Below are 19,317 nucleotides of genomic sequence, written 5' to 3'. Positions count from 1 at the left end.
TTGGTTATCCTCTATAGTTTAAACTAAGGGAATATGTTATTTAAAATAATTTTTGTCAAATAAATGTCAAACACATTATAGTGACACACATGGGATCATGGCTCCCTTGTACAAAACACAACAATGGAAAACAATGTTTTTATTTACTTTTTTTTTTAAGGATCATGAGCAGCTTAGCTCCACTCTAGAAAGGAAAAAGGAGATATGCTGTAATAAAATAAAACATACAGGGAGACAGTTTTGCAGAGGCTCACTGTTACATCAAAATTCCAAATTGGAACACTGGAGTACATTAAGTTTATACATACATATATATATTCCTTTGATAACAAAATTTAGCCTATTTAGTACCATGACTACTAGTAGATTTAAATTAAAATGTCACCTCTAGGGTTAGCATAGCTGTTCTCTTACCTCTAAAATGAGGAGGTTGGATTAGGTTAGCTTTAAGAGTCCCCTCTGCTTTAAAATCCATGAAATAGCATTGGAGAATTTTTTTTTCCTTTTTCTTTCTTTTTTGAGGGAGTTAGAGAATTTTTAAGATGCAATACAATTTTAAAAAATATATATTTAAACAAACAAATGCAATTTTGATTATTTAGTTCTAATATGAACTTCTGATTTCATTAATCATGTGTACAGAAATTCACACAACAAATGTAGATCAGAGACTTAAGTCTCGTAGACTTAGAGAGCTATCTGCTCATTAGACAAATTGTTCAAAAAATGTTTTCAACAAAAACCATGACTCAGCAGTGAGACCACTATGCCACTTTGGCATGCTTACAATTGATTCTGTCTTAAAGAGAGGGAAAATATCCTTTTTACTGATGCTTACTTCTTTACCTATGCACAGTAGGAAAAATACAAACACTGTTTAATACTTCACGCGTTATTTCCATTACAGAAGATAATCTATAAGAGACCAAGAGTGCCTTTCACTTTCTAATAATAAAAAGGTTATTTAACCTCAGCTCCACTTCTCCCATGGCACTGTTTTTACTATAAGTAAGGCTATCTTGGAAAATAATGGGTTCCCCCTCACTAGAGGTTTCCAAGATATGAATGATCGCTTAGCTATGTTATTAAGGGAAGTTTCTGTTAAGGGACAAAATACCGAAGGGATTACATTAGGGGTCTCAAATTCAGCCTCTTGTCCCCAATTAAATTAAAATATAATTTAATAAAAGTCAAACAAAATAAAGATACAAAACAACAAAGATAATGTTAATTTGTGGCTTTCTTAGTCAATTTGCTACCAGCAAGAATCCATTTCCATTTGGACTAGAAGATTTTTAATTCAAATTCTAAGACACAAATTTACAATCTTTAATGAGTCTTTATGATCTACATTATAAAAACCCCATTTCTATATTACTTCCTTAAAAATTAATTTATTGGGGGGCAGCTAGGTGGCGCAGTGGATACATCACCAGCCTTGAATTCAGGAGGACCTGAGTTCAAATTTGGTCTCAGACACTTAACACTTCCTAGCTGTGTGACCCTGGGCAAGTCACTTAACCCCAGCCTTTAAAAAAAAAAAAATTAATTTATTAAGAATCCATTTCTTTATATCCATTTTACTGAGTTAAACCTGGGAACTCTATCATCGATGGTTGAGAAATGTAACCTCTTCAGTGGTTCCTCAATAATTGCTAAGAAAAGTTTAAATTATTGATCCTGGTGATCTGGACAGCTCCCAAACTGTTTTCAATTTTCAGTCTTTTTAGATTATTCAATTCAACTAATCTTTATATACTCTAAACATATGGATAATCTGGTCTACAATCAACTTCTGTTTAATCCTCTCCTTGCTCTGTCTACACTCAATCTCTTAAACTCCTATCCATCCTTAAAGTCTAAATCAAAAGCCATAACCCCACAAAGGGTTCCTGTTCTCACCAACTTGAAGTGAGGATATCTTCCTCCTCTGAACAAAAAACTTCTTATTCCTTTTTCTTTTGGCATTTGTGGCATTCTGCCTTAATTATTAAAGATAATTAGTTATAATACTGTAAATTTTTCAAAGGCATTTATTACTTATCTTTATATATTATATAGAATTTAGCAAATAATAGGAAATCAAATATTTTTGAAAGAGCAAATGAATGAATATTCAATGTGTGGATGGATTCGAAACACAGCCTGAAAGACAATGTTTATTTAATGTTTTATTTTAAAAATAGATCAACAATGGGTCATCTTATTCTAATTAATTAAAATGAGTAGGTTTTGGAGTAAACTCTTCCCAAAACAACCTAACATCAATTTTGAAAATAGTAAATGGCATTCCTCTTTACATCCCATAAACAAAAAAAGCAAATTCTTTCATATTTATTTGAAGTTTATGTAAAATTCTGATAATTGGCTAACCTTCAACTATATAATAATTATTCCACTAGATATTCATAAAAATGATGTTTTACTATACTTATTCTTTCAAAATATGATAAATGATAATAAAGATTTTTATCTATGTTTATGTTATATATGTAAGAAAAATTCCTTTCAAGAAACCGCCTAACAAATTTAATGTTTCTATCCCTTTACGGCATGATTCTAAAATTGACAATAATATCTTTTCTTTAAGTCTTTTGAGATATTTGATTATACACATAAATGAATATCTAATCAGTCAGGGAATATGTTATATCTATTTATACTGACAGAGGATAAGATGAAAGAAAAATGGGTTTATGTAAATAAGAAATTCAGAAAATGAGATTCTAGAATTGTAACTACTTTTTGAGAATACTCTTAGGAAAAATACTATACAAATACTATACTAAACTCTTAAGTTTCTATTCTATAGCTCAAATAAATACTACATCTAAAACAAACTGTTAAATATAGAAGTTCAGCATAAGCTTACTAAGTTCTGATACAGTGAAACTTATAATTGGACAAAACACTAAATATAATAGAAAAAGCTCTAGTAACTAAATCTCTCAAACTGAGCAATTTCTGATAATTAACAAGATGTTATTGGCCAAATCTCCTTAAGCTGAGAAAATTGCCTGATTATATTTTGCCATTTTAGGTAAACACTTTATGCTGAAACTAAATCTGGATACAGATTATGCCAAATAAGTTTCTATATCTTTGTAGCAAAAACTGTATTAGTATTAATTTAAAATGTTACATGGTTTTGATTGTAGAGTTATTATATATCACTGATATCAATAAGAAATCACAGTGTTTCGAGGCCTTTCAGATTTATGATTCCTTTCAAATGAAAGAGCTAAGGGAGAGAATGAAAAATAGCAATGAGACAGAAGATCAGGACAATATATTCTTATTTCCAAGTTCTCCTGTTAGATCACAGAGTGGAGCAAACAAGACCAAAAAGTTTTATTCAGAGTTTGTTCCTATTTCCAAAAAGAATACTACAAGGGAGAAGAGCAGAGAAAAGAATCTTCTAATTACTTGAATTGAGTAAGAATTATCATGGCTTTAGTAAAAATTAACTAATGAATAGCTCTAACAGAGGGTTTTAAAGAGGTTAGTTCTAATGCAAAGCTTAGAGGTTCAAAAGGCAGAATCAAATCTGCTATACCACTTTGAAAGATCTGACCTGCAGATGCTAAAATTATTCAAATTATTCTGAGGGAACATCAGAGGGCTTATGCAAAGTAAATCTAAACAGAAAGTCTTTTCTCTGAACAAAAGTCTACTGGTTTAACCTTTAGTGTGTTTCTCCAAAAATATCTGTCATGCCTTTTCTTAAAAACTAGTTACAGAAGTGTATAATTTGGTAATAGAATTGATAAATTAAAAAGAAAGATTTCTTCAAGGCAAGACTGAAAGGCTCAAAGGCTACTGAGTTCCATCTAGTGGAAAACCAATCACACTGCAAGATACAACAACAATGCATGCATTCATGCATACATATACACGTTCAAATATATGAAAGAAATCATAATTCTTGAGTTTCAGAATTTTGGGGGAAAAGTTTATCTTTACAAATATATAGAAAAAGAAAAACAAAAATACAGTGGAGTTGGAGAAAGAAGACTTGCATTAGTCTTATCTCCTGCATATAAGAGCTGTGTGACTTGGGAAACTCTAAAACTATAAAATGCCAATCTGTGGATACACTACAAATTCATCAAATGTCTGCATATTAATTTAATAACAGGTTAGTACTAAAAATATTCACTCTCTCACACACACCCAATTTTTTGTACATATAAGTATTTTAACAATAGAATATTTCAATAGTTTTCATAGGCAAACTTGGAAAAGGAAGAATAACAGCAGAACAATTAAGTGGAGAGGCATGCAGCTTTTTTTTTCCAACTAAAAATATATTAAATAAATAAGAAATATGTTGCAGTTCAACCAAAAGATAATATAAGAGAAATAAAACAGCTATTAAACAAATGGACTGCAATGGAAATGTTACTGCTACTGCAGCTGAAGATTTACTTTATCACATTTCTTTTTTTCTTTTTTAGCAAAACAATTAGAGTTAAGTCATTTGCCCAGGGTCATATAACTAGTAAGTGTTAAATGTTAAATGTCTGAGGCCAAATTTGAACTCAGGTCCTTCTGATACCAGAGTAGTGCTTAATCCACTGCACTATTTAGCTGCCCCCTCTTTAACATTTTTCATAAAGATCCCCTCCTTTGTACTTCTGCTCCCATCAACTCTACTACCACAGGTTCTCATTACCACCCATCAAACAACTGATACTCGTTTGATTCCATTTTTATAATGTTATTAAATTAGTCTTCCTTATTAATAGATCTGGCTATATCATTTTTCTTCTTAACTTCAGTGGCTCTCTCTTACCTAGCAAATAAGTTTAAAATATGAGAAAGTCTTCCTTGTTTTATTGTCACTCTTCTTTTATAGCCTATTATTAGTGTTTTCATCCAAGAATGTCATAATCAATCAATAAATATTTAAAGATTGGCAAGGAGATAGACAGATATAAGAATTATCAACATAAAATGGTAATTAAATCCATGGAATAGATGAAATCACCCAGTGAAGTAATACAGTTAGAATAGGATCCAGAATTGAACATTAAGGGATGTCTATTTTAAAAGGGCATGCCTAATATGAATATTATGGAATATTATTGTTCTATAAAAAATGACCAACAGGATGATTTCAGAAAGGCCTGGAGAGACTTACATGAACTGATGCTGAGTGAAATGAGCAGGACCAGGAGATCATTATATACTTCAACAACAATACTATATGATATGATGATCAACTCTGATGTACGTGACCATCTTCATCAATTCCAATAGCACAGTAATGAATGGAACCAGCTACACCCAGTGAAAGAACTCTGGGAGACGACTATGAATCACTACATAGAATTCCCAATCCCTCTGTTTTTGTCCATCTGCATTTTTTATTTCCTTCACAGGCTAATTGTACACTGTTTCAAAGTCTATTCTTTTTGTACAGCAAAACAACTATTTGGACATGTATACATATATTGTATTTAATTTATACTTTAACATATTTACTATGTATTGGTCAACCTGCCATGGTGCAGGGGTGGGGGGAAGGAGGGGAAAAAGTGGAACAAAAGATTTGGCAATTGTGAATGCCGTAAAAATACCCATGCGTATGTCTGATAAATAAAAACTATTAAAAAAAAAAAAAAAAAGCTCATGACCTAGAAAAGGATCCAACAGTAGAGACAGAGAAGGATTGGTCAGATGAATAGGAGGAGAACCAGGAACCTAAAACCTAGAAACAAGTGAATATCGAGGAAAGTGAATGATCAAGCTTTTCACAGGCTACAGAGAGGTCAAGGAGAATGAGGATGAAGGAAAGACCACTGGATATAGCAACTAAATAATTAGTAATTTTGGAGAGAACAGTTTGAGTGGAATGATATGGATTATAAGAGGTTAAGAAGAGTGAGAGGCAAAAAAAAAGTAGAGAACACCTTATGTACAAAATCTTTTAGAATTTATCTCCTCCTTTTCTGCCTATTGAGTTCCCTCTACATACAGTATTTATCGGGCAATATTTTATATTATAATTTATCTGTTCACGAATCTACTTCGGTCTCGACTAACCTTTAAATTTCCTAAGAACAACAATATCTTATCTAAAATTCATCCTTCCTCAGTGTCCACCATAGTGCTTTACCATTTAATGAGGGGTGAATTAAACTGAAATTGAATGAGTATTATATTTTGATATGCATTTTCCCCAATTGCAATGATTTTGCTCTACAAACCAATTGGCTTGCCTCTTGTGATCAACTGCATGCATTTGCAAAGAATACTTGGTTCAAAGTTAATTTAATCACAGAGCAGTTAAAAACGTGACGTGACCAAAGTTTCAGCACAATCTTCTAATCAAAAGAGTCAAGAAACCATAGTTATAAAAATTACATTGCTAAGTAAAAAGAACAAATATGCACAAAGAAAAAAAGTTTGTTGTTGGTTTTTTTTTTTAAGTCAAAGGAGTAATGACAAGAAACAATAGGATGGACAAAGAAAAAATAATTTGCATCAAAAACAATATAATCTAATTGTTTAGATTATAGAATATTCATTGTAAATTAATTCAGATATGTGTTGTCATTCTAATCATATAGAACAATATTATTCCAAACAATGAAAAATATGCTTTGAGAAATGTCCTCCTTCAGAAAAGAAGTAAATCAGTTGTTCTAACTAGTCTTTTCTAGCTCTCATTTGTATGATTTAATAAAATGTTAATGGACAACAGTGGGAATGTTAATATTACATGTCTTGAGACACCCTCTCTAAGTTCCCTTCAAATACAAAGATCCTATGAACAATATAACAGTATTTAATATTTATACAGACTTTCTCAACTATCAGTTTCAAGATACTTAAATGATAATTATGAAAAAAACAACATTCCTCTATGATGCTATCCTTTACAAGTGAAAAATTCCAAGTCAAAAGTAAAACATGACAAAATTTTAAAAGGCAGAGTTACAGATTTTTAAGAACAGAATTTAGAGGCTATCTATTCCAATCTCAACAGAAACATCATCACCTCTTAAAATTATAGCAATGTGTTGATCTGGCCTTTTCTTTAATTCCTCATCATGGGGAACTCTCTATTTAAAACCAACTCATTACATTTTCAGACAACTTTGGTTATTAGGAAAGGTATTCTTAGGTTGAGAAAAAAAAAACAAAAACCTACAATCTTGTAACTTCCACTCATTCAATAGTCCTGGTTCTATTCCCAGGGACACACACTTAAATCTTTTCACCTAAGGGAAATGAAGTTGGCCCAATAGCAGCTAAAGCAGCCATCTTTAAAGAAGAGGCAGGCCTTCCTCTTGACAAAACCTTCTCAACTCCCAGCACCACTTGTGCCTTCAATTTTGTATCCCATGCAAAAAATATCTCTTTAATCATTTCCCTTCCCTTTCTAATTTCTAATCTCTCTTGATAAATTAGTTCCATTTTTAATGACTACACTCCATCTTAAAAAAACAAAAACCTTCATTTAACACTGTCTTTCTAGTAAATTATCCCATACAACTCTTTCCATTTTACAGACAAAACTACTAAAAAAATGATTTATATTCATTACGAGTACTTCCTTACCTCCCACTCACACTTTAACTATTTACAATCCAGCTTTCAACCCAACTACCCAATTAAAACAGCTCTCACAAAGTTTACACTATGCTTATTCCCCTTGATCTTTCTGCATCATTTGATACTTCTGACCACAAGCTTTCTTAGAGGGTTTTCATTACACTGATGAAAATGCTGTGGTTATTCTATCTGACCTCATCATCTGTTTATGGATCATACTCTATGTCTTGTCTTTTAGACATATGCTATTAAAGTTTAAAATTGCACTACGACTTTTAGGACACTCTGATTAAACCATGGTTCTATATAGGACCTCTTGTCTTTTTATATTTTTGTCTCTTGAGGAGACTTCCCATAGATTTAAATATTGCCTCTGCAAGTAAGGCCTAAAACTATTTATCAAATTTTCATTGCTCTCCTGTGCGTCTGCTTACTATGCTTACTTAGCATTCTCCATCTGGGGATTCCAAAAGTATCTCAAAGTAAACATTCTAAAACAGAATCATCTCTCACTCTATAGCCATCCCTCTTTATTCCAGATTTCTATTGAGAGCACCATCAGCTTGTAGTCATCTAAGTTAACAACTTCAAAGTCATATTTAACTCCTCCCATTCTCTCATTCCTCATGTCCAATCAGTTCCTAAATCTTGTAGATTCACTTTCTCCTGTCCCCCACAATATGTCTTATCTCTACTTAAATAGCCACCATTCTAATTTAGAATCTCACTACAGTATACCTTGACCACTAGAAAAGTGTCTTTATTAGTTGTTCTCTTTCTCAATTTATGCTCAACACAGCTGACTAGTATATAGAAGTAAGCCCTGTAAGGAGAAAGGTTATTTTTACTTTTCTAGCACAGTGCCGGACACTTAGGGAACAATTCATGGATACTTGTTGAATTCATCTGAAAGAGCACTGGACTTAGAAACAGGAAACTTACATTCAATTCCATATATGTGCCTTACAGCCAAAAGAACCTAGACAAGTGTCTTTCCCTTTCTAGGCCTCTTTACCTATAAAATGAGTGAGCTTGACTATGTGGTCATAAAACTAAATAACATTTAATGTTTAGTTTTCTCATTTCTTCTTCTTTTTAATTGCTGTAGTCTATGGTCTTTTCAATAAATTGTCTATGAGTTTACGAGCATGTTCTCACTCAAAATACTTTTCCTAGATGAGCAAAGAGCTATCTGTCCTGTGTGAGAAGGCAAGAAACAGAGACAAAAACCTCTCCCAGTCTCACACATCATTCTATTATGCTACATTTTTGTGATAGGGTGGGAAGAGATATTTAGAGAATTTGGTATTACAGCTAGTCTCAGTATTAATCAAATTGAGCATGGGCTCAATGATTGGATGGTAATCATAAATGTTTTATTTCACTGCCACTGACAGTAAACACTCAGAAAATTTTAAGAGTTTGGTAGAACCCTCTTTACAATTCAAATGTTTAAAAATCTTAGATTGAGAGCTAAAGTTTTAAACAATTCATTGCTATAAATTTAGATCAAATAAATACTTTCAAGATTATTTTGTTGACTTTAAAAAACTTATGCAAATATATAAACTATGCAAATATATAAAAAAGAATAAGGAACTTAAATAAAATCCCACAAAAATGTGTAATAACTAAATTACATATGAATAGCAACTGAATTTTTTAAAGTATTTTTAACTAGAAATTTACCAACACGCTCCCTCTCCCACACTAAATCAAAGTTTGCATAACCATAAAAAAATTTTATATGATGACTGATTATACTCTGACCTTAAACAAATTGTTCTGATTAATGCCACTGTAACTTAAGAGGAAAAACTAATGCTTATAGATACCATGACAAAATTTTAGTATTAAAGTAAAGAGCAATTAAAAGCCTGTGAACAGTGATCAATCTTTTTCTTAACATAACAAGGAATAATTTATTCTAAAGCCCATTAAAGATGACCAAAACTTAAAGCTCACTTAAGTACTATTCAATTTTTCATTGTCTTGTTCTTTTCTTTTTCCCTATCCATCTTTTCTCCTCTCCTAATAAACAAACATATTTGAAACTAATTTATAACATATACATAAAACATATACTAAAGTTATTAGACAAAGTTTGATGTTTCCTATTAAATTAAAAATCAAGTGTGTGGAATATTGAATATTCAAATTTTTTTAATCTAATAGTTGTTTGTTACTTAGATGGTCTCAATTAATTTTTCCCTTATGGTTCAAAGACGCTCAATAGAAAATGTCCTATCCAAGCCAAACCTTCCAAATAAGGAAAGTATACAAAAACTTTAGTGACACCTGAAAGACAAGTTTAATTCACCCACTTATATAATTATTTTGGATAGTTCTTATAATAGATAACTTTTTTGTGCACCCAGAGAAGCTGATTGTTCCTTTTCTTAATTGCCACTTTTTCCCAAAAGAGAAGGGACAGCTAATATCCTGCATGGTTCTTAAGTTTTAAATAAATTCCAATTGTGAGCCTCAGGAACTTAGCTTCCATTTACTAACTTTCTTTAAAGTTTCATTTGAATTTGACACTATTAATAGTAGCATATATTTCACTTAGATCTACAATACCTTGTTGTCTTCCCAATAAAGTGCAAAACATTCATCTCCTGGTTTCCACATTCTTCCACATTCCACAGGAAGAGAAGATTCCAATACTTTTTCTGGTTTGATTGGCCCAGACCTCCTTTTGGGCCCACTATTATAAAATAACATTTTATCATCAAAAGCTGGAGTCCCAGTGGATCCTGCAGATTTGATAGGTCCAACTCGTCTTCCTTTCATTGAAACTTCAACCTCTCCATTTGGTACACCACTGAAGCCATCAGTTCTAACAGAATTGGGATAATCAGTATTCATGTTAAAATGTTTCTCATTTTTCATACCACTAAAGGCTTCATTACTTATTGTTCGTGTTTTTCTTTCATATAACTGATCAGGGTTTGATATCTGGTTTTCCCTTTTCCCACGTTTTTGATTATTATGGTCCATAGTTTCTTGAGGAAGTGGACTTTCTTTTACTTCCAAGTAAGATGAACCTTTGCCTGGTCTGTTTTGCATAGAGTTATCTCTTTTTTTAAAAGCACCATCATTCTGGTGAGAAGTTGAAGGATATGCAATATCCTTAATTCTATCATTTCTAGCATAAGGTCTATCACACTTAATTCTCTCTTCTGTCCATGCTTCATGTACCACAGAAGAGCTCTGTCTTTCAGGACCTCTGCTTCTAGGTAATCCACTATTTTCTAAAATTTGTCTTGAATTTTGAGTGTCCCTTTGAAAACGAGGAGGTTTTTCATTCCTTGGTTGTCTGGTATCATTTCGAGGAAGGTGTCTTGGTTGATTATAATCCTTCACTCCATTCTGTTCATTATTCAACAGTCTGTGTTGTCCCTGATGAAGCGGCTGAGACTGTGCTTTGGACTCTAAAAAGTAAAAAGGTATTATATTAATATCACATCAAGGAATACATTCTTGGTTAATTGCAGACATTATTACACACTTGCACTCATATGCACTAAATAACCCACATACTAGTGAACATGAATTATGATTAATCTCCCTATGTCCCTTATGTTCCTAAAAAATAAGAATATTTTAAATTTAGAGTTGACATACTTAACTACAGGTGAACAAAGATAAACAAAAGCATAGACCATGCAAAACATGTAGATAATCAAAAAGTTATTTATAGTTGTCTTGCTTTAATACTTACATTTGAATAGAGGCAAGTCTGCTGCTCAGGGAACTCACTTAAAAAAGAAACAATCAATGAAACCATATTATGAAGAGTTAACTCATGTGATGCTATGAAGCTTTTTTTCTTTTTCCCATGTTCATTTATTTCCAAAAATCACTTCCAGGCTGGAAACAGCCTCTCTTAGATGAATAAAAGTGTAACATATATTGAAGTGCCTAGAAATAGGCTGTGATAGATAGTTTTGAAAGGTCTTATTTAACTCTAAAATTCTATGATTCTAAATATTTCATTTGCAAAACTATTTCTAATAAGCCAAATGAAAGTAATGCTTTTGATAGATCAACAAAGCAAATAAGCAAGATTTATTTCAAATTTGATAAATTGAATAATAACACTTGAGGAATAAACAGTTTAAGAAAGCAACTATATACAATTTAAAAGCAATGTTCTAATTCTGAAGGCCTTTTGTTTCAAATCAGTATACAACATTAAGCTCTTTATTACAATGTAAAGCTCTTTTAGAATATATATTATAAATTATTTTACTAGTATTCTGAACTCAAGAATATGAATATTAGGTTATTGTTAATTCTGGTAGACATTTAAGGTAACTTTAAATAAAGATATTAATATGTTAAGTTTCCTTTTATGTTTTTGTTGTTACATAAGAGATACTTGAACTGGTATAAATTATTTAAAGTAACAATGATATGGAATTGGTATATAACTTTTGGAAAGGGATTACCTGAAAGAGGTGGAGTGAAGCCAAGATAACAGAATAAAGGGAACATTCAAACAGAACTCTCCCAACATTTTCCTCCAAAAAACTAAATTATCTTGTCAAATCAAATTCTAGAGCAGCAAATCCAACAAAAAGTCAGGGTAAGTCATTTTTCCAGTCCAAAACAATTTAGAAGGTTAAAATGAAAAGTTTGTGATGCTGGAATGGGGCCTGGGAGGGAACACAGTACAATCAAAACCCTGGCTGTGGGCCCTGGAGGTGGCTATAATAATGGCAGTAGCAGTTTTAGGAGCACTCACCATGCAAAGAGGGTAAGGGCATTAGATAATTGGTTAGAAAGAAATTACAGGGTACCCATTGTTTGGTAACTCAACTACCATTACACAGTTCTAGCTTGCAGTTTTTATGGGGGTTGAGGTCCCTTTAAAATTCCTCTCTGACTGCCCATGGCTGACCTTGATTCACAAATCCTGGTCAAAAGAACCCTTTTGAATATCCAGGCCCAGCCCCACCATCAGCTCAGCTTCCCCCAGCCCTCACCTGATCTGAGCTAACTGAAAAGCCCACCAAGAACTTGGGGGTATTGCCCATTATCTTCTAGATATGAAAGAGGTGAGCCAGAACTCCCTCTTTGCAGGAGCCCTCCCCACCAACACAGCCATGTAAGGGTTCCTGCCCGCCCAGCGGCCACCTCTGGCCCTGGCGTCTTTATAACTGAACTTTACTTCCAAATTTCTACAATAAACCTTTTATTTATCAATCTAGGTTTTTGGGCCTGTAAATTCATTTACAGGGGACACTGCACCTCATGGGATTGTCTTATTATCTATGTGCCAAGAAATGGGGTTCCCCCTTTCCTTTCCCTCATTAGTTGGTGACCCACCCGGGGACCCTGAAAATTGTTACCCCAAAAACTAACCTTAACCTTTTCAGGTCTCTCAGAACCAATTTTTGTCCTTAGCAATTTCGAGCAGCTTCCGGGAAGAATATCTGTGTTCCTATCCTCATCTCACTCTAAAAACATAGGGCACCCAGACCAGGTTTGGGCTACGAGCAAGTCTCCCATGGAGACTACTTGCATTTCAGGCAAAAACGTTCTCTTTTCCTCTCACTCTCTCTAGAGGCCGCTTCTAGAGACAAAAAGACCTTCTTTTCCAAGACATTTCTAATCCCTTTATCTTGCCAGAAAAGCCTGCCCTCAGGCCGCAACTCCAACACACAGGAGAGTGTCTCTTCTTCACCCCTCCCTCAACCAAGTGGCCATCCCTCTTGGTCCCAGGCCAGCAGTCTCCTGGATTTCTTCTGGGGGAGAAGTCTGTGTTTGAGCTCCTCTCGCACTCCACCGTAGTGGTCAGGCTGTAGCCACGAGGAGACGGTCAATGGATCGGGGAGAACTTGGAGATGTGTCTCTACCCAAATATGTGAGCCTTCACCTTTGCCATCTGAGAAGCACTGGGTAAGATAACATCTCTCCCTTCCCCCATCCTCTCTCTATTCCAATCTCTCCCTTCCCCCATCCTCTCTCTATTCCAACCTCTCCCATGTGGCTTAACCTGCACTTAAATGCTCCCATCCTGTCCCCTTCTTGGGGTACAGTGGGGAGATTTGGGGAATCTTTTCAAGATCTCTAGAAACCCCTCCCATAGCTTTTACCTGGCTCTTAAAGGTTTCCAGCCCTCTCAGAGAACTAGCTTGTCCCATACATTTTAAAACGGGACTCAGTTTCCTGATTTAGTCATCCTACATTAGAACATGCTCTCTAGGCTGGATATAGGATTTTCTAAGCCTTAGGGCATACTTACCTGCTCTCTAACGCCTAGACAGAGAAGTTAAACTGCTCAAGCCTTTTTCTCTGTCTCAGCTCTCTCCTATTCTTCTGGATTAGCATTCTATACCCTATATGGCAAAAATTAAAGATTTCTTTTCTGAAGTGCAGCTTTGGCCACACTATCATTTCAGAAAGGAGATCTTTTGTAATTTAATTCCGAATCCAGGCAAATTAATTGTTAAGAGAGTGAAAATAGCTTCTTTTATCTTTCCCTCATCCTGACTGCAGCAGGAGGAGAATTAAGAGATTGAAACTATTTAAAAACTCCTTAACTACTTTTAATTTGGTGCCTCACTAGAATCTTTCTCTGTTCTGGTGTGCGACAGTTCTCTTTTACTGCCTCAGTTTCCTTAAACTGTCTCTTTCTTGCCTCAACTTCTCTGGCTTCAGTCCAGGAAGCCAGGGATATAGAATAAGAATAGATTCTCCCTCAAGCTGCCTTTTAGAGAATGGCTACATTAACACCTGAATTCTATGTAGAGTTCCAATCTCTCTACTTGCCCATCCCCCAATTTTCTTTTCAGGAGTCTCGTATCTCCAATTAGGGTCTGACTTTTCTAAATGCCCCACACCCTACTCACTAAAAGATGGGTGGGGGTAGGGTCTTTTGTCTTCCACTCAACATCAAGTACCTCGTAGCCTGAGGTAAATGCTAGCTGCCTTCCCCTCCTTCTGCCTCTTCTAACAGAGTAGGGAGGCGCCACGTGGGATTTCTCCACACCCACCTTCCACCGAAAAGGTTCTCAGCGAGACAGGCCGGCTTTCAAATTAATCTATCTATTAAAGACTCGTTAAAACTGGGGGACTTGCTAAAACTGTTTGACTATTGTTCTGTATGAGAAAAACTTTAACTATTGCTGCACAAAACTTTGACTACTGCTGTTTCAGGAAATTTACTAGTCTATTATGTATAATCTGATAATTTCTGTAAATAGGGGAGAAAGGAAACTGAGATTTCAGCTGGTCAGGAAATTGGGAAAAACTGACGTCTTATTTCAGTTCAGGCCGAACTGGAAACTATTTTACTATTTGCTTAAAAATTTGCTAGACTATGATTTGCTGAGTTATGTTTTAACTTTGAAATCCTTTATTCAGTCTTTAGGATTATTCTTTAGAAACAACCAAAAATCAGACACCTGTGCAAGGACTGGCAGCCTCTCTGATCATCTCCACCCCTGTTACCCCAGTTCCTTAATTATTATTTCAGCATTTCAACATCAGGACTCTAATGGTTTGGGGTGGCCTGTCTTGGTCTAATTACATAATTTACTCAGAAATCTGTCCTCTCTAGAGAGAGAGAATGAAGCTCTTAAACTCCATTTTTTGTCTCTCTCTTGGTGCCCCTGACTTGGGGTGCCCTCTCAGGGCAGCAGGACCGCCCTGAGCACTGCTACACAGCAGACGCTGAGTTAAATGCACAAATGACCACAGATCTAAAGACTGTCCATCTCGGCTGAGATGCCCCCCAACTGCAGAGATCCAAACAGGGAGACTTGTGTGTCTCTCTGAATAAGGAGTGCTGTTCTATGTTAAAAATTCTGGGGTTATCAGGGAGAAACTGGTCCTTGCCACAAGTCCTTGCATTTTCTAGTTTTAGTCTGGTTTATTTGTTTTATTGTCCTGACTCAGTTTCCCTAATTATCCTGACTCAGTCCTGCCTCAGTTTCCCTGCCTCTTAGTTCTGCAAAACCTCCCCCTGCCTTTTTATCAGAATACTTGATAAGATCTTATGTTTCAGAATAGCAGAATGTCTCTCCCATCCCAAGCTATGGGAATCTCTTATCAAGATACTATCTCCACTGATTATGTCATCTCTCTAGAGACCTACTCCAATATTGCTCTTGCCTCTATTTCAGTCTTCCTGATTTACTGTTCATGAGGTAACAAACCCCCCCACACACACTCTATCAGTGAAGTGGGATAGCTCAATTTCCCGGGACTTGATTGACGCTGTCTGGAGCTCTACACTCAAGCCAAGCATTGGTCATTGAGACGTCATGGCACAGCTCTGGAGAAACAAAAGTTTTTGTCGTATCTCTCTCTCTTTGGGACGCCTGAAGGGAATGAAAGCTATAGAGTTAGGGTCCGGTTACTGCCTCTCAATAAACTCCACTGAACAGATTATCTAACCTTATTTCCACCCACCTTAACAGGGCTTCTACACCCAGCAAAGCTAGCCCCTTTGAAGCCAAAAGGTTGGGAAAGAGCAATAATCAAACTTAGCCTGGGTTTCTGTGAATGTCATCCATACTTTATGGATTTATATTTATTTATTTCTAAAAGTTTAACTGCTAACTTCTTGAATTCTCTTATGTGGAATTAGACATTCTATATATGATTATATTTGTATTGGGCATTTTAAAAAACAAACTGATTTGTATGAATAATGTTCACTTATGAAACATCTACTTGGATATGAACTCATTGGGACAAATTCCTTACTGTTATCAACATAAGGTTATTATAAATATTTGTTTAGAATTTATGTTCTTGTATTTTTTCCTTATGTAACTGGTTTTAAGATCAGAGCAATAGTCAATAGAAATTGTTAATGCAATTCAATTATGTCATACCTTGCTGTTTCTAGCCTGATTATATGTAATCATTGTATCCTAAATGCTTGGGCAAATAAGTATTTAGCCTGGTCATCTGTCTGCTACTGGACAACTGATAGAGATCTGTAAGACCAAAACTGACTTCTAACACCTGTTGGTTTCCCTTTATCTCATTAACCTGAGACTCTCAGTTCTCTTCTCAGGGCAACTCCTGCCTCCAGACACTCAGAAAGAAGCAGAGATGCCCTTTTAATGCAAATCTCTTCTAGACTTAAACCTTAGAAGACCCCAGTCTCTGTCCTGAATTCAAGCAGGAGGAGCTGCCTTCTCACCATCACAGCAAACACCACAAGGGTTGACCCTGGCCCCCCAGTGGTAGGAATTTGAGGTCTGGCCCTGTATCTCAGGACAGCCCAAACACCTCAGGGGCCGGTAAGCTGGGTAGGCTATGCTGATACTGTGCACCCTCTCTGACTTTCACCCCTCCCCCCCATAAAGAGTGGGGAAACTAGGAAGGAAAAGATTCAGGATCTTTGCTTATTGAATAACTAATTCTCTTCAAGAAAAACAGCAGTTTTTACAACATTTCCAAGAGCTTAAACCTCATTCTTATCTTGATCTGCAGCTCTGACAACTGGGGATACATACCTATCCCTAGACCCTGCCTTACAGAAGAGCAGTGGTTCATTAAATCTACTAGATATCAAGGCCTCTTGCCTCCCCTGATTTCTGAGTCCATATCCATTAATCCCAACTCCAGGAGAAATTAGCTTTCCTGGAAATTAAGGGTGAAAGAGCTAGGGTACAAATGATCTTTTTCTCTCAGCATTTTCTCCTATTTCTCTTTGATAATTAGATGGACCATCAGACAAGCAGCCCACAGAAAGGACCTGATGCATTTCTTGCTAAAGGCCCCATTCTCCTGAATGTCACCATCTCCACCCTGGATGACACCCCACTTTTAATCTGTTCCCGAGATCTGTTTTCTCTAGACTTCACACTTTGGATTCTCAGCTGGCGTTTCAGCCTGGAGAACATTGACTGGGGACAACTGACTGGGACAACCCCTCGATAACTGCTGCCATCCCCCACACCTCATGCCTCACCTCCTGGCATGGAACCCCAAATTTCTACAACCCTTGTCAGCTTGAAGCAGTTAAAGAGGAGATCGACGCCCCTTTTCCCATATGTATCTGGAGGCGATGGTTCGACGAGGAAACAAGACGAGGGGACCCCACTATTCTGAAGATCTTTGGAGAAAATCTTCAACCTTGCCTTAAATGAAGGACACTGTCCCATATTTTCTTTTTTCTTAAATGAAGTTAAATCTCAGTGCTTAAGGGGGGAAATAATGGGGGTTGAGATCCCTTTAAGATTCCTCTCTGACTGCCCATGGCTGACCTTGATTCACAAATCCTGGTCAAAAGAACCCTTTTGAATATCCAGGCCCAGCCTCACTATCAGCTCAGCTTCACCCAGCTTCACTATCAGCTCAGTTTCCCCAGCCCTCACCTGATCTGAGCTAACTGAAAAGCCCGCTGAGAACTTGGATACCGCCCATCTTCTAGGTATAAAAGAGGTGAACCAGAACTCCCTCTTTGCAGGAGCCCTCCCCACCAAAGCCATGCCATGTAAAGGTTCCTGCCCGCCCAGCGGCCACCTCTGGCCTGGCATCTTTCTGACTGAACTTTACTTCCAAATTTCTACAATAAACCTTTTATTTATCAATCTAGGTTTTGGGGCCTGTAAATTCATTTACAGGGGACACTGTGCCTCATGGGATTATCTTACTATCTATGCGCCGAGAAATGGGTCCCCCCTTTCCTTTCCCTCATTAGTTTCAGGATAGAAAGGAGCCCTAGCACTTCTGGTTAAAAGGGAGCAGGATTCCAATCTGGGTAAGGATCAGAGTCCAGACTAGTAGAGCTCTCCCAAGAGTGATCTCCCAAGATCACATCATCCTAGACAAACAGAGAACTTAAGTCAAAGACCAAGGCCCAGAACTGGTTATGAAAACAGAGGAACAAAAAAAGTCTAAAGCTTGGGACAGTGACCCCAGTGCCTACTCATCCCCAACATGAATGTCAAAGTCAAGAAATACCCTGGAAAGAAGCAAACAATAAAAAGAACACTACCGCAAAGCTTCAATGTGACAGAAAAGCTCAAGACACAAACTTAGATGGCAATAATGTAAAGTGAGCTGCAAACAAAACCTCAAAGGAAAAAAATTCAGGTTAGACACTGTAGAGGGCTGGAACTCTGAAAAGGTGTACTAGATTCCAGAACAGCAGAGCACTTAAGGCTAAGTACCTACTCAATGTGAAATAATGGTTCTATAAACATAAACTTAGATGATATGGTGATGTGATGGCTCTGCTCAGGATTCATGTGAATGAATGTGGGTGTGGGGAAGGATTGGAGGGCTGAGGGAGAAAGTCAGAGTTTCTCTGCTGCAGGGAAGACTTCAGGCTCCAGACTCCAGGATCCATCTTTGATAAGCCTCTTGGCAGCTTGCCTGCCTCCTTCACTTCTCCTCCTAAAGACCAAGGACTCTGACTGATCCTGAGACCCTCCAGAGAGCTAAGCCAGACATTATAGGGCACAAGGCAAATAAGAATTCCTTGAAAAGCAAGAAAGATTTTTTTTTTCTTCTTCTGAGGCAATTGGGGTTAAGTGACTTGCCCAAAGTCACACAGCTAGTAAGTGTTAAGGGTCTGAGACTGATAAAGGGAGTCCCAAAACTCCCTCACTCTCTCGGACTTTAGAGGGGAAGCTTGGGAACTCCCTCAGAGAAGCTCTCCCCTGGGAGACCCACCCCAGGGAATCAAGATAAAGTGGTTTCATTCTGTTATCTGGGTGGGATTAGTTGAATCCAGGACTACTCCTACTTAGCTCAAGCTGGAGATGAGATTTCTATCCA

The 19,317-nt window shown here is 36.2% G+C and overlaps 1 protein-coding gene across 1 annotated transcript in view; it reads right to left on the bottom strand.

Annotated features, from left to right (window-relative positions):
* TDRD3 (tudor domain containing 3) overlaps positions 1–19,317 on the bottom strand; it is a 170,778-nt gene that overhangs the window by 38,316 nt on the left and 113,145 nt on the right. Inside the window, exon 11 of the mRNA XM_074299217.1 lies at positions 10,144–10,997. Coding sequence (XP_074155318.1) covers positions 10,144–10,997 — 854 coding nt within the window. The remainder of the gene's footprint in view (positions 1–10,143; positions 10,998–19,317) is intronic.

This window comes from Sminthopsis crassicaudata, chromosome 3 (assembly GCF_048593235.1).
Source record: "Sminthopsis crassicaudata isolate SCR6 chromosome 3, ASM4859323v1, whole genome shotgun sequence".
NCBI lineage: Eukaryota > Metazoa > Chordata > Mammalia > Dasyuromorphia > Dasyuridae > Sminthopsis > Sminthopsis crassicaudata.
This window is presented reverse-complemented; position numbering and strand designations above follow the sequence as displayed.